This window comes from Schistocerca piceifrons, chromosome 7 (genome assembly GCF_021461385.2).
Source record: "Schistocerca piceifrons isolate TAMUIC-IGC-003096 chromosome 7, iqSchPice1.1, whole genome shotgun sequence".
NCBI lineage: Eukaryota > Metazoa > Arthropoda > Insecta > Orthoptera > Acrididae > Schistocerca > Schistocerca piceifrons.
The window spans coordinates 62,686,498-62,712,281 of record NC_060144.1 but is presented as its reverse complement, the minus strand read 5'-3'; the positions used below and the strand labels follow the sequence as shown (position 1 = coordinate 62,712,281).

The following is a 25,784-nucleotide window of genomic DNA, read 5'->3' as shown; positions in this document are numbered from 1 at the left end:
GAAAGAAAACTTCACAATGCCTTGGGCTTTCTACCCATTCATCGATGTCATCCCAGCATTATCCATTGAGAGTGGCCTTAAGATCTACAGGCTGTTTGTCTACCCTGTCATGGACTATGCCTCTGCAATATGGGGAAATGTGGCCAAGATGCAGCTACAAAAACTTCAAGATAACCCAGAGTAAAGTGATAGGCTGAATCTTCAATGTTCAAGCCAACTTTCCAGCCACATATCTACACAAAGCCGCAGGCAAGCCAGAAGAACTGACGTGGTTGCAGAGGAGTGCCAAGCCAGTGTCTGTAAAGTCCTAAAGATCCAACAACAATATCATTAAACAACTCTGGAGATTAAATAATAACCAAGACCCTATAAGCAGCTAACTGCCTTGCTCGACAAGTAATGGAGCCACCATAAGATGACAACAGTCAGCTAATCTAATGCACCAAGAAAGACATCCATACTTTTTCATCCATCAACAACATCTTTTAATATTGTCATAATCTTTATCAATAAACACATTCTTCATAGTGAATAATAATGTTCTCTGAACCTGAAGTTACAATAGCAATAAAACCTAGCTTTGCCCAGTACTTTCTAAGCTATAAAGTTAAAATACATATTTATTTTGAAAAGTAATTTCACTGTAAGTAAGATACTTTGAGACCATAGTTTCAAATCTTGTATTTAACTTCAATTATTATGCAAATATAGGTGGTACAGAAAGAGAAAAAGTTATTTTATAATTGTCGGGTAACATACTCATAGCCTATAGGTATTATTGGTTTTTGACAATCAAATCAGATCTTTGTGTGACATGTTCATTAATCTTTTTCATAACTTTCAACTATTTGTCCATTCTGCTTCTGCATGCAATAATTTGTGTAATTTGTGTGTGTGTGTGTGTGTGTGTGTGTGTGTGTGGGTGGGTGGGTAGGTGGTTACAGATCTGATTTGTGCCTATGCGTGTGATGAGAGTTAGATGTTATATCTAACATTAGGGAACAAATGGATCATCCGATCAGCAAAGTACTACATTGCACTGACATTGGTAAAAAAGAACAAAAGCCTGAATATTCATCAAGGATCTATAAAATGTGTGTTCAAATATGGATCTTTGCTTTGATGTGAACAATGAATTCACAGCCACTAGACAAATTCTCACTTCTACGTAACACTCTGTCGCACCAACAAACATTTAATGGGAAACAGTCCTGGAGCCTGAGAGCCAACAAGCAATAACAAAGATTAACTGAGGTCTGCTAGCACTGCAATTGAGAAAATAAACACTAATGCCTAATGCAATTTTAAGGTCATCTCCATCTTTCTTTATACAAACTCCACAACCAATTCTTTCTGAAACAGAATTTCAGAGTGATATGTAACAAAATTTCTTAGAACATTTATTTCCATCAATGAGTAGCTCAAGTCTTTCAGAACTCCCAGGAATTCCCCTGACTTTCCCAGTAAATTCAGTTTCCATAGCAACTCTCAATTTTCCATCAAGCTGCCACCCTGTTATTTGTCATTTGGATGGAATTTGGAAAATTTTCAGACATGCATTGTTTGTAGTGTGAAATAAATTGTTTCGTTCGATCTAATAGATAAACTGTTCTCGATTCAGAATCATTCTTTGTAACTCATAAATTAACCACTGTGTTTGAACTACTTATCAAGACACATTTTGTACAGCAACATGATCAGAAATAATTACTGTGGAACATGTATGCACTGTAAACACCCCGCCACCAATGTCTGACAACTGAAAGTGCATTTAAAAAACAGGAGACAAGTGTTACAGAAGGAGTACATATTATAAAGAATATATGTAACACTTAAGACTGATCATTTTACTTACCTGCAATTCAGCAAGACTTGCCAAGAAATGCAAATTGTTGGGGAAAACCTCGAGGGCTCTAATAATAGCATCTTGAAGTACAGAAAATGTAAAAGTTGTGTTTCTGCAATGCCACTGTAGCATACAGATATAGCTCTCCCAGAGAGCCTCTGCACGACATCTCTCCCTGTAAAGACACAAAGCTAATTTATTTCTCACTTATGAATAACTCAGGGATTCTAATACTTTGGGGGGGGGGTGGAGAGGGGGGGTTGGTGAGTGGGCGGTGGAATGGGAGCCATGTGCTACACACTATTTCACACAATGGAAACCATCACATCTGCAGTAAATAGAAACAGTGAGATTTACACAATGAAACATAATTTATGAAAGGTGATAATATCCAGCTTTTGTGGAATAAATAAACACACTCAATGCTGTGTCCGGTTCACTTTTCTTGGGAAATCACATTAAGTTGTCTAAAATACAGAATCAATTAACACGGAGGTGAGGGGTTGTGATGGGAGAAGTGGCAGAGGGAAGGAAGGAGACCAGGAATGGGAGGGAGGGAGGGAGAGGCAGCAATTGCCTGGGATACAAATATGACACAGGGGCCAGCACTGATGGGTTCATGCAGTGCACGGGGATGATGATGAGAAAAAATGTGTTGGAAAAGGTGCACAAAAGACAGGAAGAGGAGACTGTGGAAAACGACATGAGTGCACGCCAAGTGAAGTTGGGAATTTCCACTATCATGTGTAACAAACAAATAAATGTGTGTGAACAAAAATATTAGCTTTTCATAACTAGAGATGCATTCGATCATCAGAAGCAGGGAACTGGAATGATTGTGGAATCCAACAAGGAAATCATCCACAGCACCCTGGTCTAAAGGAAACATACGAATACAGAGACAGGACAAATATTAACAAACTACTACAGGGGGCAGCTCTCACAAGCCACAGATATGAGTATGAAGGACTGATATGAGATTCATAGACAACATTCAATAAAAGAGACATGAAAAGTTAATTACACAGGTGGTACAAATGAAGACAGGGAGGTGTGGGAGGAGGGTGGTGGGGGAAGGGGGATGTTGATGGGGTGAGGAGGTAAATAAGGTAGGAAATTATAAAGGACATTAACTTCAAAAGAAGAGATTATCTTCAGTTTATACAAACTTGATTGTGCAGATTTCCATAAGCAGGACATTGAATTCCATCTATTAATTCCCTGTTACTTCAATGTTCTGCCAAGCACTCAGTCTCTTTCAGTTAGGAATTTGAAGTGACTTCTTTTCTCATGTCTTCCTGTATCTAATGATTGAAGAACTTTTAAAAGTTCCAAATTTTACACATCCTCCTTTCGGCAGTTTCTAAGTATATGCTTCTCACGTGTCTCAAATAGTGACAAAATTTATTTCAAACTTCTATGTGGAGTTATAATTTGTAGATCTTAGACAGCTGGAACTCTATTCAGTATCGCCAAGCTGTAGACATGTGCTGGTGAGTCGAGCATATATTTTAAAGTGACTTGGCCTAATGTTAATGTTTTCTGATTATCATAGCCATTACACACAAATTTAAAAGGAGACAAGGAACCTTGTAGTAAGTTCCATACTAAATGAAGTTTACAACTTGTTGCTCGAAAATCAAAGATCAAATACGATTACATGATGAGAACAGATCACAACTCTCGAAGAAGAAGAAGAAAAAAATAATCTAGATTTTGGACAGACTTGCATAAAAGAAAACCTGTAAGGCTTTCAGTGGGAATATGGGAGAGGTATAAGGTGAAAACAATGGCAACACAGGAGTGGGGGTTAGTAGAGATCATTCTTATATGGGGCAGGTAGGTTGCCTGCAAGGGAAGTGGATTGTTTGGTTGTTTTGTTTTAGGGTGCAAAAACAAATAGGGTCACAGATGCCCATATCAAAACTGTGAAACATGTAGACAAAGGGAGGAGTTAAAAATGACTATACATCAATCCCAATCAATGGAAGATGAGACAGCTAAAAACAGGGATGTGGAGAATGGTCTTTAAAATACACCATAGAGAAATGGAGGTCCAGAACTAAAAATTAAATGGCCTTTGCCGTATTGCTATGGCGGATAAAAAGTAAAATGCGGTTGACAGCTCGTGCATCGTTCACTAAAACAGCCAATAACTCAGACAGCAAATGCAAACAGGAACATAAACAGTTAAAAAAAAGGGCATTCCATCAGGAAATGGACAGTTAAAAGTTGGGCAAAATGTGCACAAAGTGGTGGGGGAGCACCACTTAACAAATGGCAATGGCAAAGAAGACAGTGCCCACTATGCAACCAAGTTAGAATGACCTCCTCATGGTTGGAGGGCTGAGAGGAGGTCGTCCAAGTTGCTGGGAGGGGCTTAGTAACCCAGAGCTTATTCCCATGAAGGGAGGACCAGTGGCGATGCCAAAGTGACACCACCTCCTGACAGACAGCAACACAGAGATCATCAGAGGGAATATAAGAACCAGTGGGCTGAGGTACAAGGACTGCAGCCTTGGTAGCAGTGTCAGCAGCCTCATTTCTTGTCAGACCAACATGACCAGGAACCCACATAACCATCACAGTGGTTCCACCAAGAGGCTTTGAATGGTGCAGAGAGAGTCTGAGCAGATGACACAATTGAAAAGCCTGTGTCGCCAGATGTACTCCGTGGCCTGATACAGAGCAAAGAGCTCTGTTGTAAATACTGAGCAGTGTGCTGGAAGCTGATACTGAAAAACATTGCCGCCAATGACGAAGGCACACCCGACACCACCATAAATCTGAGAGCCATTAGTGTACACGATGGTACTATGACAAAGTTCCATGCTAAGGTCATGAAACTGAAGGTGATAAAGTGAGGCTGGAGTAGTGTCCTTAGGAAGCAAATGAAGGCTAAGATGAACATAGGCCATGGCACGAAGCCAAGGTGGTGAAGGGTTCAGCCTACTGGGGAAGTTGCAGGAAGCATGAAATTAATCTGCTGGAGCAAGAGCCAGAAGTGAACTCCGGGAGGTAACAGAGAAGATGGACACGAGCGGTACTGGTGATCAAAGGAGTCACTGAGGAAGCAGGCATAGGATGGGTGGCCATGCATTGCAGACAAATGGGATGGATATTTGCTGAGGAGAAAGTCACAGCAGTAGGACAGCAGTAGTTCGGCAGCTTCTGCATACAGACTCTCAACCAGGCTAGTATAAAAGGTGCCAGTGGCCAAACAGATGCCATGACAGGGGATAGTATTGAGACAGCATAAAAGGTACGGATATGCACATGCATAAACAAAGCACCCTTAGACCACAAAGTTGTTTCGAACGGACAAAGGACCGGTACAAACGGAGAAGAATGGTTCGATCTGCACCCCAGGAAGTACCATTGACAACATGTAGGACACTGAGGGGCCCCTTACAGTTAGCTGCCAAGTAAGACATGTGGGAGAACCAAGAGAGTTTCGTACCAAACAGAAGCCCCAGGGATTCCATAGTTTCAATGAATGGAAGAGCTGTTGTAGTTGTTGTTGTGGTCTACAGTCCTGAGACTGGTTTGATGCAGCTCTCCATGCTACTCTATCCTGTGCAAGCTTCTTCATCTCCCAATACGTACTGCAGCCTACATCCTTCTGAATCTGTTTAGTGTATTCAGCTCTTGGTCTCCCTCTACGATTGCTGCCCTCCAATACTAAATTGGCGATCCCTTGATGCCTCAGAACATGTCCTACCATTCGACCCCTTCTTCTTGTCAAGTTGTACCACAAATTCCTCTTCTCCCCAATTCTATTGAATACCTCCTCATTAGTTATGTGATCTACCCATTTAATCTTCAGCATTCTTCTGTAGCACCACATTTCAAAAGCTTCTATTCTCTTCTTGTCCAAACTATTTATCGTCCACCTCTCACTTCCATACATGGCTACACTCCATACAAACACTTTCAGAAACGACTTCCTGACACTTAAATCTATACTCGATGTTAACAAATTTCTCTTCTTCAGAAACGCTTTCCTTGCCATTGCCAGTCTACATTTTATATCCTCTCTACTTCGACCATCATCAGTTATTTTGCTCCCCAAATAGCAAAACTCCTTTACTACTTTAAGTGTCTCATTTCCTAATCTAATTCCCTCAGCATCACCCGACTTAATTCGACTACATTCCATTATCCTCGTTTTGCTTTTGTTGATGTTCATTTTATATCCTCCTTTCAAGACACTATCCATTCCGTTCAACTGCTCTTCCAAGTCCTTTGCTGTCTCTGACAGAATTACAATGTCATTGGCGAACCTTAAAGTTTTATTTCTTCTCCATGGATTTTAATTCCTACTCCGAATTTTTCTTTTGTTACCTTTACTGCTTGCTCAATATACAGATTGAATAACATCAGGGAGAGGCTACAACCCTGTCTCACTCCCTTCCCAACCACGGCTTCCCTTTCATGTCCCTCGACTCTTATAACTGCCATCTGGTTTCTGTACAAATTGTAAATAGCCTTTCGTTCCCTGTCGTTTACCCCTGCCACCTTCAGAATTAAAACGAAAGCCCCCGTCGATGCTCCATGAGCAAAGATGATCGAGACATCGCTGAAGACACCGCTCATCGAGACAAGTCCATGGAGAACTGCAATATATGGCAAAATTGCCAACACAAAGGGAGCTGGAGGTGCCCAGCAGGAGACAGGTCATTGTAGGGTTAATGACGATAGCAAAGAGGATGACGGAACCCTGAGGCACACCGTTTTCCTGAATAAAGGTGCCCGACAAGGCAGACCCACACATACCTTGAAAACTTGTTCTTTTAAAAATTACTCAGGGAAACAGGGCAGGCAGCCATGGAATCCCCACATATAGAGAGTACAAAGGGTACCAGTTCTCCAGCAGGTGTAGGCTTTCTCCAAATCAAAAAAACATGGCCACAATATAGTTTTGACTATGAGTATAGAAATAGTGAACAGAATTTTATCGGGGTTGTAAGTTCATGAAACATGATGTCACAGCCTCTTCAGTAGCACATCAGTCTGTCATCCTGAAGCTGAAAATCTTATTAAGTACTGGGTGGTCTTTGTCCTGTAATGTACACTATACCAGAGCTTTGATTTCCATTTCCCAGACATTTATTAGCCACAAAGTTCTATTGGTTGGACTATGTCCAGTTTTCCAACTTTGTATGATTAACAGCACATAAATCATGTCAGTGCTCACAAATAACTGATAGTATAGCATGACTCCAAGGTATCTGGCCATTGGAGTCCATTGAATCTGTTCCCCAAATAGCCATATGAGTCATAGTGCTGGCTTTTAGCATTTTGTGAGTTGCATTAATTCTGACTTGCCACTGGGCTGCCCGTCTTCACGATTTGTCCAGGTTTCTTGCAGCTGATGATTGCATGTAGCAATCTGTTTCTTGTACGATGGGTGGTGTCATCAGTGTAAATGGCTTTATTAACTCTTGGCATTGCTAGCAGCTCCAATGTGTAAACAGAGTATAGTGCAGAGTCCCTGCAACACCAACGATTGTACACTTCTGATACAAGCCTTCAGTATAATCTCCATTCTTGCTTATGACAGCTTCCCAACATTTTGGCAACTTCTGTATTCTGGAATGGGTCACCTTCATTGTTGAGCTTTCTGACTATTCAGGCCACCTCACTGGGAGCTTCATCAATCATATCAAACCATTTACCACAGAGTTGTTCCTTCAATTTGGAAAACACATCAAAGTCTGGTGGGCTCATATTAGGACTGTACATTGTGTGGGGAAGTATTTCCCATCCATTTTTGTAGGGTGTTTCTCTCATCAGTAGGGCAATATGCTGTCTTGTATTATCTTACAGAATGAAGGAATCAGATGTAGTGCAAAACATTTTCCAGGAACAGCTTGTCGTGCGTGCCTGTTACAGATGTCCCCTGTGAAACTCTATTTCCAGTTATGACTCCATTCATGTTGTCTGTAAAGATCATCATGAGTTTCACCTTTAATTGGTGGCAGCAGAATTTTTTCAGGCGTGGAAGGTCAGAGCTTCTCCATTGTAATAACTCAAACACCAGTTCTAGCTCAAAATCTCATATCCAGGTTTGACCAAGGGCAACATTCCTTTTCAGGAACTGTTCTACTTCTGTTTTATAACTTTGGAGCAATTCTTTTGTGCCTGCTTTCTGCTCTTCACTTAGATTACGTGAAACCCAACCTGATAGCAGCTTCTCTCATCTTTAACTTTTCAGTTATGATTCTGTAAACTGGATTGTCAGACATTCTGACCTCATATGGAATTTTCTCCTATGTTTTTCATCAATCATCTCTCAAAAGTAATTAATAATAACCTGAGACATTTAGGCTGTTGCAGTTGATGGCCTCCCATTTCTTGGGTTGTCCTGAGTGCTTACCCAACTTTCATGGAAATGAGCAGACCACCAGGATACTGTGCTCCGATTCAGTTCTCTATTCCCACACACCTCTCTCAATTCACTGTGAATTTCTTTTGGTTTCTTTCTATGCAGGGATTCAATTTTGATGTAGGAATTCTGGTCACTACATGTAATCCAATATGACTCAGTTTAAGCTTCCATTTTAAAACTGAGTCACTTATGACACAGCCACGCGAACCAGAAAACACATGCAAGGCCATACACCTAAAGTCTCCCTCACAACCGACATGAATTTCAACTTGATCATGCCACCATAATGGTCATGCATATGCAGTGTGCAGGACTTTTGAAATGACCATTATTGGAATGAGAGGGCACACATTTTCACTGTAGAAGAATTGCTGCATTTTGCACCAAGCAAATTGTAACTCCTTCACTCCTCTTCCTGCCATCCAAGAGCAAGTATGGGCTCCCTGTAACAGTGTGTCATCCCGCACCGTCTGTCAGAGGCTATGCGTAGGTTCCAATAATGAAATGTTGACAAACTGGCAGCACGTTTCAGAAGAGAACTTTCAAGTTATGACAATGCTTTCTTTTGAAAAAGTTTTCAATGGTGTGTGGTTCTCGAGCTGTCGTTACTTTAATCAATTAGATTTCTTTTTTATTAAAATTTGTGACATGGCCAGGACTTGAACCCGGGTCTCCTGCTTAGCAGGCAGATGTGTTAGCCGTTACAACATCATAGCAGCATTAGTGACACAGCTGCATGGGCTACCCTAGCTCAGTGCCCTCCCTAATACAAACTTCAATTCATGCATTCAGTCTATTTCCCCTTTCTGAAATCATCAAATGCGGGTTCAAGTCATGGTCGTGGCACAAATTTTCATTCATTTCTCCAGCTTTTGTCATTATCGTAAATAATGGTGAGATTCTTATGTCTCAAGGAAAATATTTAATTATATGAGATCAATTTTAAAAAATGGGATCGAGAGAGAGAGAGAGAGAGAGAGAGAGAGAGAGAGAGAGAGAGACATGTGGTGCTTAAAAAATAAGCAATCCGAAACTAATACAATAACTGGCAAAAGATAACATCAAAACTAGCCAATAACAGTACCAAAACTGACAAAAAATGGCACCAGAAATGTCAAAAAGTATTACCAAACTTCTCAAAAAATAATAACAACATTGGTAAAAAAAAGCACTAATAAAGGCAAAAATAACCTTGAAATTGGCAAAGTTAGCATTTAAAATGACAAAAATAGCACCAACTATGCAAAATAACAATATCAAAATTTGAAAAATTAATGCTGAAATTGCTAAATATTAACACCAAAACTGGCCATAAAATAAAATTATTTTTCTCACCCCTTTTGTGTTCTATCATATTCCTTTCCCCCATTTCAGTCCAGAACTGCCTAATGCTCCATCTATAACCCTCCTTAATCTGAAACATTTTTACAATTTCTTCAGTTTTAATCTGCAGTTCATAACCAATAAATTATGGCTTGAGTTCACATATGCCCCTGGAAATGTCTTACAATTTAAAATCTGGTTTCAAAATCTTTGCTTGTCATGACATAATCAGTCTGAAACCTTCCAGTGTCTCTAAGTCTCCTCAACGTATACAGTGTTCTTACGTGATCCTTAAACCAACACACAACCATACACCAGACAATATAAATTTTCCCTGAAACATGCCATGCAAGAAATAAGTAAAAGAAAATTGTGAGTGCCAATAGCAAATATTTTCTATAAGAAACAAAATCATTGTTTCTGCAGTTGCAGGTTTTCATCAACCATTTCTAATCGATAAAATAAAACAATCAATTTTGAACAAAGGAAAATCCAGTATAGAATAATGACAGTATTAGGGAAAGAGTAGATGGCTATTCACGCTATGGAGGAGATGCTGAGTCACAGACAGGCACAACAAAAAGACTGCTATACATTTAAGCTTTCACCCAAAATACGTTCTTCTAAAGTAGTAAACACACACATTATTCACATAAGTACAACTTGCACACACGACCACTCTCTCTGGCCACTGAAGTTGAACCATGTACAGCAACTGCACATGGTGGGAGGAGCAATCAGTGGGTTGTGGGTGTAAAGAGAATCCTGGGGTGGGGAAGTGGAGGGATAGGAGGGTAGTGGTGGGGGAAGGTGGAGTGATGCAGGCAGGTGCTTGCAGGGGTGTGGTGGGACAGGACAGGGCTGCTAGGTGCAACTGGTAATTTTGAGGGAGGGGGGAGGGAAAAGGAGAGAAGTATACAACGGGAAAGAGACTAGTGAGTGTGTTGGTGCAATAGAAGGGTGTGTAGTACTGGAGTGGGAGCAGCGAAGGGGATAGGTAGGTAAAGTCATGCATGAAAACTGATAAGCTGTCTGTCCACATGAATGCCTCTGACAAACTGTGTCCAACAGATTGCTGGACTACCCAGTTGCTGAACATGCTGCCCAGCACAATGTGCTTCACTTCAATAACTGCTTCACAGCATGTGCCATCTGGATCCTTGCTACCAACACCAGTTTTTCTGAATTGTGCAGGTGGGAACTCTCCCTGCACAATCTCCTATGTTCTCATAACCCCTCTGGCCTCAACATTTGCCAATCCCTGTCCTTCACTACCTATCCCCTTCCCTGCTACCACTCCAGCACTACAGAATCTTCTACTCCACCAATGAACCCAATAGCCTTTTCTCCTCCTCTTCTTCTCTCCTTTCCCTCTCTCCCTTCCCACCCGCTCTCAAAGCTCCTCACAGCACATGGCAGCCACATCCTGTCTTCACCACGCCCCTGCATGCTCAACAAGCAGCACAACACCTTGCCTCACCCATACCCTGCTGTTGCACTCTCAGTTCAAACAGAATGTGCAAAAGTTAGTAGAGATTCATGGAACTTTGAAAAGATCAATGTGCAAAGCATACAACTACCACCATCATACTTTAGCACAAGATATGCCCAAGAAAATACTGGTCCTGCGTAAAATCACTTCAGCCAGTCATTCTTGACCAATCCAGTGCGGCAGTAGGATATAACAAAAGGAAAACAAAAGTTTTAAATTTCATGTTTAAGAAATTATTCATACAGCAGAATCATACAAGCATTTCTTCATTTGACCATCACACAGACTCTTATATGGACGATGTAGTAACACGCATCCCTAGCACAGAGAAACAATTGAAAGAGTTGAAAACGAGCAAGTCATCAAGATCAAAAGAAATTCCAATTTAGTTTTACAAAGAGTGCCAAGTCCAAAAAGAATCCCAATTTGATTTATGAAGAGTACTCTACAGCATTGGCCCCTTGCTTAGTTTACATTTATCGTGAATCTCTCACCCAGTGCAAAGTTCCAAGTGATTGGAAAAAAGTGTAGGTGACTCCTATATATAAAAAGGGTAAAAGAATATCATGGACCAATATCCTTAACAACGGTTTGCTGTGGAATTCTTGAACATATTCTGAGTTCAAATATAATAAAATTCCTTGAGACCCAAAAGATTCTGTCCCCAAATCAGCAACAGTTATAGGAAGCACCACTTGTGCGAAACTCAGCTTGCCCTTTTCTCACATGAAATACTGCGAATAAGGGCAAGATCAAATTTCATATTTCTAGATTTCTGTAAAGCATTTCACATGGTGCCCCACTGAAGACCATTAATAGTAGTACAAGCTATGGAATAAGTCCCCAGATATATGAGTGCTCGTAGACCTCTTACGCAATAAAATTTAGTATATTGTCCTCAACAGTAAGTGTCCTACAGAGACAAGTATATCATCAGGAGTGTCCCAGGAATGAGTAATGGAACTGCTATTACTCTCTACATACGTAACTGATCTGACAGACATGATTAGCAGCAATCTGGGTTCTTTGCTGGTGATGCTGTGGTTTACAATAAGGTGTTGAAGCTGAGTGACTGTAGGAGGATACAAGACGACTTAGACAAAAATTGTAGTTGGTGTGATGAATGGTAGCTAGCTCTAAATGTAGAAAAATGTATGTTATCAATATAATAGAGGGAAACATTCCACGTGGGAAAAATTATATATAAAAACAAAGATGAGGTGACTTACCGAACGAAAGCGCTGGCAGGTCGATAGACACACAAACAAACACAAACATACACACAAAATTCAAGCTTTCGCAACAAACTGTTGCCTCATCAGGAAAGAGGGAAGGAGAGGGAAAGACGAAAGGATGTGGGTTTTATGGGAGAGGGTAAGGAGTCATTCCAATCCCGGGAGCGGAAAGACTTACCTTAGGGGGAAAAAAGGACAGGTATACACTCGCACTCACGCACATATCCATCCACACATACAGACACAAGCAGACATGTCCTTGCGAGTGTATACCTGTCCTTTTTTCCCCCTAAGATAAGTCTTTCCGCTCCCGGGATTGGAATGACTCCTTACCCTCTCCCTTAAAACCCACATCCTTTCGTCTTTCCCTCTCCTTCCCTCTTTCCTGATGAGGCAACAGTTTGTTGCGAAAGCTTGAATTTTGTGTGTATGTTTGTGTTTGTTTGTGTGTCTATCGACCTGCCAGCGCTTTCGTTCGGTAAGTCACCTCATCTTTGTTTTTATATATAAAAATGTATGTTAATGCATACGAGCAGGAAAAACAGACTTGTAATGTTCGAATACAGTATTAGTAGTGTCCTGTCATGTCATTTAAATATCTGGGCATAATCTTGCAAAGAGATATGGAATGGAACAAGCTTATGAGGATTGTGGTACAGAAGGCGAATGGCTGACTTTAGTTTATTGGGGGAGTTTTGGGAAAGTGTGCTTCATCTTTAAAGGAAACCACATCTAGGACTCTAATGCAACCTATTAATGAGTACTGCTTGCATGTTTGGGAACTGCACCAAGTCAGATTACAGGAAAACGTTGAAACAATTCAGAGGTGGGCTGCTGGGTTTGTTACCAATAGATTCGAGCAACACGCAAGTGTTCTGGAGTTGCTATGGGAACTCAAATGGGAATCTCTGGAGGGAAGGCAACTTTTTTAAGACCACTATTGAGAGAAAATTTAGAGAACCGATATTCAAAGATGATTGTAAAACAATCCCACTGCCACAAACATACATTTTGTGTAAGAATCATGAATGTAACATTAGAAATTAGGGCTCATATGGAAGTACATAGACAGTCATTTTTCCCTTGCACTATTGTGACTGGAACAGAAAAGGAAATGACTAGTAGTGATACAGGATACCATCCACCACACATTGCATAGTGGCTTTCAGAGTATGTAAATAGATCCCTCCGCTTCAACACTCCATGCCTCCTCCTTACCCCCCACCACCCATGCCAGACTACATCTCCCATTAGGTGCAGTTACACATATTCCAGCCTCAGTGGCCAGAGAAAGTGGTCATGTGTATGTGTGTTGTGCTTGTGTGAATCTACATCTACGTATACTCCACAAGCCACCATATAGTGTGTGATGAATGGTACCCTGTGCCACTACTAGCCATTTCCTTTCCCGTTCCACTCGAAAATAGAGTGAAGGAAAAACAACTGTCTATATACCTCCATATGAGCCCTAATTTCTCATATGTTATCTTCATTGTCCTTAGCACACTGTATGATGGTGACCTTCCGTCCAGGGATTCCCGTTTGGGTTTCTGGAGTATCCCCATACTTAGTGTTGTTCGAATCTACCGGTAACAAATCTAGCAGCCCACCTCTGAACTGCTTCAATGTTCTCTTTCAGTTCTACCTGGTGCAAGAACTGGTTACTGATTGCACCAGTGTCCTATATTCAGTCTCCTTTACAGATGAACCACACTTTCCTAAAATTCTCTCAATAAACTTCATAAGTCAACCATTCGCTTTCCCTATGACAGTCCTCACATACTCGTTTCATATCATACCACTTTGCAGTGTTACGTTCACATATTTAAACGATGTGACTGTGTCAAGCAGTACGCTACTAATGCTGTATTCTTACACTACAGGTTTGTTTTACCTACTCATGTGCATTAACTTACATTTCCCACATTCAGACCTAGCTGCCATTCATCACACCAACTGGAAATTTTGTCTAGGTCATCCTGTATCTTCCTACAGTCACTAAACTTTGAAACCTCACCATACACCATGGCATCTTCAACAACCAACCACAGACTGCTGACCACTGCATCTGCCAATCATTTATATATAGAGAACAACAGCGGTCCTATCACATTTGCCTGGGGCACTCCTGACAATGCCCTTGTCTCTTACGAACAGTCGCCATTGAGAACAACATACTTGGCTCAATTACTTAAGAAATCATCAAGCTACTCACACATCTGTGAACTTATTCCATATGCCTGTACCTTCGTTAACAGCCTGCAATGAGGCACTGTATCTAGAAATATGGGACCTGCCTGTTGGCCTTCATACATAGTTCACATTATATCATGTGAGTACAGGACAAGAAGAGTTTCACACATGTGATGCTTTCAAAAACCATGGTATTCTTTGGACATAAGCTTCTCATTCTGAAGAAAATTTATTATATCCAGACTGAGAATATGTTCAAGGATTCTGCAGCAAACCGAAGTTATGGATATTGTCTATAATGTTGCGGGTTTGGTCTTTTACCCTTCTTATATTCAGGAGGTGCCTGCACTTTTTTCAGGTTGCAAGGCACTTTGTGCTGGGTGATAAATGTTAGCTAGGTAAGAGGACAATGCCATAGAGTACCCTTTGTAGAAACAAACTGGGATTCCATCCAGATCAGATGAGTTGTTTGCTTTCAAGTCTTTGAGTTGTTTCTCTACATCAGCGATGCTTATTACTGTCATCCATACAGAAGTCTGTCTGATGGTCAAATGACAGTACTGGACATTCTCCTGTGTAAATGATGTCTTGAATGTGAAATTTAAAAATTCCGTTTTCGTTTTGCTACCTCCAACTGCCACACCAGCCTGGTTAACAAGGGACTGAGTGGAAGCCTCAGACCAGAATTTTATCAGGTTTTCTCACAGATCTTTGGCTAAGGTATCATGGTGGTAGTTGTATGCTTCGCACATCAATCTTTTCACAGACACAAACCTTTGCTTGTCTTCATTTATACGTCCTCTTTTGAACTGTGAGTGCAATAGCCTCTGCTTCCTCAGCAACTTCCGAATTTCATTATTAAACCATGGTGGGTCTTTTTCATCCTTTATCCACTCACTATGCACATAACTCTCCACACCATGATTTACAATCTGCTTAAACTTTGCCCATAGCCCCTCTATGTCCACCTTACTAGAACTAAGTGAAATGTTAACAACAGCTTATCTGCTCTATCTGGCAGAAACACTCTCTTAGCCTTCTTGCCTGATTTATTAACTTTAGTAACCATAGTTACTATAATGACATCATGATCGTTAATCCCTGTTTCTATACTGACACTGTTGATAAGATTTGGCCTATTTGCAGCTACATGTCTTAAGATATTTCCATTGCATGGGGGCTGTTGAGCAAGCTGCTCAAGACAGTTTTCAGGAAACATGTTCAAAAGTACTTTGCACAACTGTCTATCTGCATCCCCACAATGACTCCATAAACATCCCAATGAATACTTGGTAGGTTAAAGTTGCCTCCAATTCGTATTGCATGATCTGGGTACTTATGTGCTACTGACAGCAAACTTTCTTTGAATGACTCTAGAACTGTGACAGGAGATTGGGTGGCCAGTAAAAAATTCAACAAGTAAACTCACCTAGAACTGTTATAGGCGACCACGTTACTTCACTGTCTCATTCAACTTCAACCTCAATGGAGACAATATTTTTGTCAGCTGCAATGAATATTCCCCCTCCTATGGCCTCTAATCTGTCTTTTCGATATATGAGGTGTGATTTAAAAGTTTTAAGAATGGATCCGCTACTGCTTACTGGTCTGACGGGCAGGAATATGGAGGGTGGGGAGTGAGTCATTGCATAGTCCTTGAACGCCGTCTGACAGGAAACTGCCAGGATACTGGCAAAGTTTCGTAATCACAGTGTAAATGCATACAGATTGTGGAAAAGTGTGCGAAGTGATGTACCAACTGGCCAGCAAAATGGAAGCAGACAGATGGACACTAACAGAAAAAAGCTGCCCATATTGACATAACCCAACACCCAGCATTATGCTAGAAACAGACACGTAACTTTCAAAAAACCATCTGAAGATGAACCTGAAAAGATTTGAAAACCAGTTCATTGAATAATATATAACTACTCAAAAAAGTGACTGGCTGCAGTTTTATGTACTTGACATACCGCAAAGTTGAATGTGATGATTACCCTCAGCATATCAGTCAAAATAGCACAGATTATCAGTATTGGTGTACATGCCTCTTGCTGATAATTTCTGTCTTCTCCTTATGCGAAACTCATACCTGTTTCTGTGACCTTATCCCTCAACAAGAGGAGGACAAATTTGTGTTCCTCAGGTACCACTTAGAATCATAAATTTTTCTGCATTGTGTACTTCTACATCTCATCATAATTATGTGTTTGCAGCCATCTTATAACTTATACTGAGCCAATCCGACGCTAATCACCTTCTAGTAGTTCACTAACGCTGAAATTAAGCAACACACTAAACCAACTTGTGGAATTTTACAATCATGAGAGCTCTAGATCTGTTAATTTTTTAATCACTCATGTATATGTTCTTCAGAGTATTGAGTTTCTGCTACTCACTTTGTTACAAGGTCTCCCGAGCCTTCAAATTTTGGAATCAGTTTTTCAAAGAGAGCAGTTGCTGCCAATGGTGACTCTGTGAGGTATACCATCCAAGCATGGCACGTTATCCAGTCCACAGCAGCATCAGGCAACAAAATTTCACTCCCGTCTGTATCCCCAGATGGAGAATCATTCAGCAACTCAGCACCAATATGGACGAACTTGGAAGCAGCTTCTGTAATTCTGAAAAATATTGCATCTGAAAGCCTACGTTGAGAAATGGTTTATGTGTAACATGCTTAAATTTCTTTATTAAATCACAACCTTGTTCAGTAACATATACAAGTGTCCTACATAACAAAACAGAAGTAACATAATATCACCACATTTTGTTTTTGTAAATGAGAGTCTGATATTTACAAAAGGCACATTCTGTGTTCTACAGATCTAATTTCATGGAAGATAAGTTCAAAAACCAGGACAATGTTCCAACTGATGTTTTTTATTTATTTCTGAGTATATTCCTCTGAATCTGATTGATGAGTAGTTTCAAAGAGAAATAAGAAAATAATAAAGAGTGCAATACAAACAATACATTTCAAGACTGGCAAGCTAAACTGCGAGTGCAATGTGTACTCATCCACAGCCTGCAAGTGTGTACAACTCTTGTGTATGTAAATTAAAAAAGCAAGATAATTATATTCACTATTTTCCATATTTGTATGTTTTTTGCACATAAATATTTCAATATTTAATCAGATCACAAATTTCCCTTTATTTTACAAACTGCATTTGCAGCATTGTATATGACTTCCAATATTTATAATTCTATTACCATGTTCCATACACTTTTGAGTATAAAATACAGTTACTGAAATCTGCTAAATGAATAGTGTTAAACAAAGTTCGAAACTTGTCCTGGTAAGTATTCTTAGAGAATATGAATTAACTATCACATGTTGTACACTAACCCCTGACAGTGATTGTTCATGTGTGATAATACCACGAAATATCCCATAATGATAGCCAAATGGTAACCTCTCATTCCCTATAGACTTCCATTTATTCCACAGGCTCACAATGACCCAGTTGGGTGACCATTCAAGAAAGTGAAGATCTTATATATTTTGTAAATTTTGTTTAATAATGAAATTTTATGAGAAAAATTAAGCAATAAGTGTAATTATGCTTTGGTGAGCATTCAACACCAAATAACAAGACATAGAAAATTGAAACTGGTTGCTACGATTTACACAAGTTTCATCTTCGTTAAAGGTTTGAATTACAATGTTCGCAGCTAGTCATAGTCACGTGGTAGCAAATATTTTATCAAGTGCACATACTGGCACATAGGTGATGACATTTCACTTCTTACAAACATTCAGATATTTTCAATAATGGTGTCCTTGAAAATCATCAAATACTCTAAGCTATTTGCAGCTACACTAAGCTATTTGCAGTTACTGATTACCTGCTGTCTTGTACCATTCCACTCAGCATCTATATTTACAATGCAGTATACACCCACTAAAATTAAATAGTTGAACATAATGAGCAGCTTTTGTTTTAACTCTGTTATTTCTCCAACATGCAGTATTTCCACAATTTATTCTTATTACGCTCATTTCTGAGAACGATGTTTGTTCCCATCAGTGCCTTCTGATTGATGTCATTTTGCCCACCCTTTAACTTACATACTGATGACAGGTAATGATTTGTGCACCATAATTTGATTATTGTCTGTAAAAATTCACAGTCAATTCTTACACACAGTTATTTTCTTCTCCATGGAATGGATTTTCCTTCATTTACGTATATTTCTTAGACATTTTTTGTTCCCTGTTATGTTAAAGGTAACTTTTAAAGTTCCAGCAAATTAATATTCACTGTGTGCTCCAGATATCTTTACATGCATCAGCCTTGCTACAGTAGAGCTTATCTAGCAGCCAATAAGTAGACAATCGCTGTTTCTCTCAGCTTCACAAAGAAACTTTCATCTCTGTTTATTAGTTAAAGCTGCATGATTATACGCAGGACTACAAAAGTGTCTCAAAGTAGCCTCATTTACTTTTTACAATATCCTATCCAAGACTAATAACATGGCTATCTCTTTGCATGGCACAAACAAATCATCCTATACTAGTTTCCACACTTTAGCTGTTATCTATTCAGTGCCTGTAGAACCAGGCTAACCTGAGGGGATGGGAAAGAGGGAGAGGGCATGGCTACTCCTCCTTAAATGTGAAGTTGTGCTCTTCAGTCTGAAAACTGGTTTGATGCAGCTCCCCATCCTAAAACAACCTGTGCAAGCCTCTTCTTCTCTGCATAACTTTAGCAACCTAAATCCACTTGAACCTGCATACTGAAGTCAAGTCTTGGTCTCACTCTACAATTTCTACCTCTCACACTTCACACTACCTCTCACACTTCAGTAGCACAATATTTCAAACGCACCTCTTCTAGTTTTGTCTCTACTGTTCACTGTCCACATTTCATTTCAATGTAAGGCTACAATCCAGCAAATACTTTCAGAAAAGATATCCTAATACTTACACCTGTATTATTACATGCTAACAAATCTCTTTTTCAGAAATCAAACAATGGAAAATCCAGGATGGAATTTAACAACATTAGGGAAGGAAAGTTGCTACTCAGCATATAGTGAAGATGCTGAGCCACAATAGGCACAACAAAAAATTTGCACAATTATAGCTTTCAGTAATTAAGGTCTTTGTCAGCAATAGACACACATACACACATATACACTCACACAAATGCAACTTGCACACACGTCTGCAGTTCAGACATCTGAAACCACACTGCGAGCAACAGCACCAGTGCATGATATGGTGGGGTTGGCGGACAGTGAAGTGCTGCAGTTTAGACGGAGGGCAGGAGAGAATGTGTGTGTGTGTGTGTGTGTGTGTGTGTGTGTGTGTGTGTGGCGGGGGAGGGGGGGGGGGGTGTAGGTAGCAGAAAGGAGAAAAATAAAAAGAAATTAAAAGACTGGGTGTGGCAGGAAAATGATGGCTGTGTAGTACTAGAGTGGGAACAGGGAGGGGGCTGGATGTGTGAGGACAGTGACTAACGAAGGTTGAGGCCAGGAGGGTTATGGGAACGTAGGATGTGTTGCAGGAAAAGTTCCCACGTGTACAATTCAGAAAAGCTAGTGTTCATGGGAAGGACCCATATGGCACAGGCTGTGAAGCAGTCATTGAGATGAGGGATATCATGTTTGGCAGCGTGTTCAGCAACGGGGTGGTCCATTTACAAACTAATCACTCTCCCTGCATCAGTTCCCATATTTTTCCGTGTTATCTCCCGCACCTTTCCAGTGCCACACAATCTTGTATCTCTACCTATGAACCCTTCCCCAGCCCCCACACTTCCTACGTTCTATCCCTGTTTGCACCCACTAAATCCACCTCATCCAGCCACTTTGCCGTCCCCCTTCTTCACGCTAATCTGCTCTCAAACCTGCTACCCACAGTAACAAACACATATTTATTAATTATTAGTTATTCTCTACTTTGAGCCTTGTGACTTCTTGCTAATTTTAGTGAGTTTTCATCTTCCGCTATCGCCGTCTTCCTCAGATTTCATCTCGTTTTTTCCCCTTGTGCATCAATTTCGTCCTTTCCGTGATTTCTCACACGTATTTGGGTGTATTTTTGCGTAATTTTTCAGACGTAATTCTACTTTTTTTACATAATTTTTCGCATTTTTTGCACCACCATGGATCCTTATTCTTGCCATCTGCGTCAATACAGAAAAATTTCCTTATCCCTAGTCAGATCCCAGTCCCACGTACTGTTCCTGTGTTGTTGCTTGTCTCATGAAATCACCACTAATGGCCTTACCACCAAATTACCCATCTCGGGTTGCCACCCCTCCTTCCACAATGGCCTCCACCTGTTCAGATTCCGCCAATCCTTAGCCCTCACCAACATAGTCCTGCAAAACCATATCAACCAAGCCCAATCCTCCTTGCAGTAACTTCTCTCCATTTGCAAAATTCTCCTGCTATGTAATCCAAAATTCCTGGAACCCATAACACATATTGAAATTTTTGCCCTGCAGGAACTTGAGCAACATGCAAAACGCCACCTCAAAAAGCTCTCCATCCTGCTCACTTTCTATTCCCGCCTTGGAGTAGCAGTACCTACAAGAACCTCCAAACCTCTCCCATGGCCGCTCATAGCTGACAAACCCTGTCTCACAGACCTACTACACTTAACCCACCCTCCAAAACTCCCTCCCACCACCACAGAACCTGGAACCTAAACAGACCCACAACACAGTCATGAACCTTTCCTCCAGAAGCATTAGTCCCACAGAAATATCAGTCTTTTCCAAAGGCCTCACCTTTTGCCCCACTCCCAAATTCAATCATGCAGGACTTGTTAAAGACCTTCTCTCCTTCTCCCAGTCCCTACAGTGGAAACACTTTTTCATCGCCAATCAGACTCAACCAAAGACCAATATTGAACCTTGCCTAACTCAGTTCACTCCTCTATCCTACTGTGATCCACCCCCGCTGCCTCCAAACCACCCCGTTAACTTTCCAGAATTTCTTAACCTCGAACCTTGCCTCACCATCATTCCCCAAATCCCTCAACAGGCAAACTAACCTTACATCTGCAGAAAGAACCACAGTCCACCATCTAAAAACTGATTCTGACCTTATAATCCTACCAGCAGACAAAGGCTCCACCACCGTTGTTTTGAACTGTAAGGATTACCTTGCGGAAGGACTCTGTCAGCTGTCAGATACTTCCACCGACAAACCTTGCCACAGTGACCCATTCCAGTAATCCAGCAGGATCTCCAGTCACTACTCAAATCCTTAGGCCCATCCCAGAACCTCTCCCCAGAGTCCATCTCTCTACTTATCCCTACCAACCCCCACACTCCCACCTTCTACATGCTTCCTAAAATCCATAAACCCAACCACCCAGGACAATCCATTGTGGCCAGTTACTGTGCCCCCACTGACAGTATCTCTGCTCTCGCACACCAATACCTTCAACCTATTACCCAGAACCTATACTCCTAAACAAAAGATACCAACCATTTCCTCCACCGACTCTCCACAGTTCCTGTCCCTTTACCACACGGTGCCCTGCTCGTCACTATTGATGCCACCTCTCTGTACATTAACATTCCTAACGCCCATGGCAGTACTGCTACTGAACACTACCTTTACAGATGCCCTATGGATTCCAAACCAACAACATCTTTCCTAATCACCATGACCAACTACTATATCCTCACCCACACTTACTTCTCCTTTGAAGACATTATCTACAAACAAATCCGGGGTACGGCTATGGGCACCTGCAAGGTACCATCCTATGCCAACCTATTTGTGGGCCATCTAGAGGAATCCTTCCTAAAAACCCAGAATCCTAAACCTGTCACCTGGTTCAGATTCATTAATGACATCTTTGCTACCTGGATTGAAGGTGAGGACACCCTATCCACATTCCTCCAGAACCTCAACAATTTCTCCTCTGTTGCTTCACCAGGTGCTACTCAACCCATCATTTCTAGATGTTGACCTCCACCTCAGAGAGGGTTACATCAGTACCTCCATCCATATCAAACCTACTAACCACCAGCAATACCTCCACTTCAACAGTTGCCACCCATTCCATACCACGAAGTCCCTTCCATTCTGCCTAGCCACCCATGGTCGTCACATTTGCACTGACAAGCAGTCCCTCTCAAAATATACTGAGGGTCCACTGAAGCCTTCACTGACCAAAATTATCCTCCTAACCTTGTACAAAAGCAGATCTCCTGTGCCTTATCTTTCCAGTCTCCCACCACCTCCCAAAGTCCCACAGTCTGGCCACAGTGGAGCAAACTCCTCATAACTCAGTACCATCCGGGACTGTAACAATTGAATTACATTCTCCACCAGGGTTTCGCTTACCTCTCGTCATGCCCTGAAATGAGGAATGCCCTGCACACTATCCTTCCCACCCCTCCTATAGTGGTATTCCGCCGCCCACCGAACCTACACTATATACTCGGCCATCCTTGCACAACCCCTGCTCCCAATCCCTTATCTCATGCCTCATACCCCTATAATAGACCTAGATGCAAGACCTGTCCCATACATCTTCCTACCACCACCTACTCCAGTCGGGTCACTAACATCACCTATCCCATCAAAGGCAGATCTACTGGTGAAACCAGTCGTGATTTACAAGCTAAGCTGCAACCACTTCGCTGCATTCTATGTAGGCATGACAACCAATAAGCTGTCTGTCCACATGAACAGCCACCGACAAACTGTGGCCAAAAAACAAGTGGACTATCCTATTGCTGAACACACTAACAAACATGATATCCCTCATCTCAATGACTGCTTCACAGCATATTCCATATGGATCCTTCCCACCAAAACTAGCTTTTCTGAATTGCACAGGTGGGAACTTTCCTGCAACACATCCTACATTCCCATAACCCTCCTGGACTCAACCTTCGTTAGTCACTTTCCTCACACATCCAGCCACCTCCCTGTTCCCACTCTAGTACTACACAGCCATCATTTCACCGCCACACCCAGTCTTTTAATTACTTTTCTTTTTATTTCTCACCTTTCTAATACTTATCCTCCCCCCCCCACCTTCTCTCCTGCCCTCCGTCTAAACTGCAGCACTTCACTGTCTGCCACCCGCACCCTCCCTCTCCCTGGCCCAGCCTCCTCCTTACCCCCACCCAGTCGCCACTCCCATCATGCACTGGTGCTGCTGCTCACAGTGTGGTTTCTGTTGTCTGAGACTGCAGACGTGCGTGCAAGTTGCGTTTGCGAGAGAGAGAGAGAGAGAGAGAGAGAGAGAGAGAGAGAGAGAGAGAGAGAGAGAGAGAGAGAGAGAGAGTGACAAAGGCCTTAATGGCCGAAGGCTATAATTGTGCAAATCTTTTTCAGAAACGGTTTTATTGCTATTGCCAGTATACATTTTATATCCTTTCTACTTCAACCATTGTTAGTTATCATGCTACCCAAATAGCTAGGGGACTGTGTTGTATCTAGAGGATAAGGTACTTAGGAACGTGATATATTTTGGTTGGTACTTCTCGTTCAGTGACTGATTTTAGAATCATGTGAAGAAATGCGCTTTAGAGATCACCATAAGTTGTTCCTGGCATATTCTACGGTGTCTGTTGTTAGACATGATACTGTGTTTTCTGCAGCATTTGAAAATATTTTGCATTTGTAGGGAGTAATATGCTATATATTTTTTTAGAACTGTTTATACAATATGTAGACAGTTAAGCTTCATCTGTCAAGCACAATCTTGTACCTGGAAATAGAAGAATGTCTATTACGATTGAACATGTGATACTTGCAAATGCACTGAGTTTCATGAGTGTCTTAACAATTTTACCCGTCTTGAAAATGGAAATTTGAGTTACGTTTCCATCAGATTCTAACAGACAGATGATTAACCTCGGTACTGACAAGATTTTCCTGACTGCAATGCTTTAAATTTGAACAGAATATTTGTTCCTTTGCACTAGACCATCTGTCATGCACAGTCTTGTACCTGGAAATGACCTAGTAGATAGTGTCGGAAGTTGCATGTGGCTTTTCGTGGATGATGCTGTAGTATACAGAGAAGTTGCAGCAATAGAAAATTGCAGTGAAATGCAGGAAAACCCACAGCAGATAGGCACTTGCTGCAGGGAGTGGCAACTGACACTTAACATAGACAAATACATAGAAACAAGGATCCTTTATGATTATATGACAGCAGAACAAACACTGGTAGCACTTACTTCTATAAATATTTGGTAGTATGCGTACGGAACAATTTGAAGTGGAATGATTATATAAAATTAATTGTTGGTGAGGCGAGTGCAAGGTTGAGATTCATTGGGAGAGTCTTTAGAAAATGTAGTCCATCAACAAAGGAGGTGGCGTTTCTGGATGAGGTATCGAATATATTGCTTCCCCCTACTTATACCTCCCGAGGAGATCATGAATGTAAAATTAGAGAGATTGGAGCGCAGACGGAGGCTTTCCAGCAGTCGTTCTTCCCGCGAACCATACGCGACTGGAACAGGAAAGGGAAGTAATGACAGTGACACATAAAGTGCCCTCCGCCACATGCCATTTGGTGGCTTGTGGAGTATAAATGTAGATGGAAAAGCCTTAAATTTCCAGAGTAAAAGAGATGAAATTTTGGAAAGTGTACAGAGGTACACTACTCCTCCCTATCACATTTAGTGTCGCATTTTCTAATCTAATTCCCTCAGCACTGTCTGATTTAATATGAGTACATTCTATTACCACTGGTTTTACTTTTGTTGGGGTTCATCTTAAAGTCATTTTTCATGATACTATCAACCCATTTCAGCTGATGTTGGAAGTCCTTTGCTGTCTCTGAGAGAATGACAATGTCATTAACAAACCCTGATGTTTCCACTACTTCCTAAACTTCAGTTCCCTTATCAAATTTCTCATGATTTCCACTTCTGCAATATACTACAACCCTGTCTCACTTGTTTCACATCTGCTGCTTCTCTTTTATGTCCACTTATTCTTGTCACTGCTGTCTGGTTCATTATACACATTGTTTTCTTGTTAATCATTAGCAGCTACACTGGATGATTCACTTAAATTGTCCACCTCAGATATTCCCTGAACCATTTAAGTTACAATAATTCTGTTTTTGCAATATGAACTGTCAGAGAGTCATCAGTAGATTATGTATAGTCCCTTCATAGCTACATTAATTAGAGACATATCAGTATCAACTTCACTTTTCAAAACGAACTATTTAGTAATTCCTGCAGCCAGTATCATAGTTCTAGAAGAGATAAATTCAATGGTGTTTCACTCATGAAAATCTGATTAGTGATAACTCAGAATTTATCTGTTTTGAACACGCAAACAATTGCTGTGTTT

At 41.0% G+C, this 25,784-nt stretch overlaps 1 protein-coding gene across 1 annotated transcript in view; it reads right to left on the bottom strand.

The window, feature by feature from the left end:
- Positions 1 to 25,784, bottom strand: part of LOC124804788 (nuclear exosome regulator NRDE2) — a 158,095-nt gene that overhangs the window by 15,816 nt on the left and 116,495 nt on the right. The window contains exons 12-13 of the mRNA XM_047265116.1: positions 16,880 to 17,104; positions 1,856 to 2,021 (exon numbers count right to left, since the gene is read on the bottom strand). Coding sequence (XP_047121072.1) covers positions 1,856 to 2,021; positions 16,880 to 17,104 — 391 coding nt within the window. The remainder of the gene's footprint in view (positions 1 to 1,855; positions 2,022 to 16,879; positions 17,105 to 25,784) is intronic.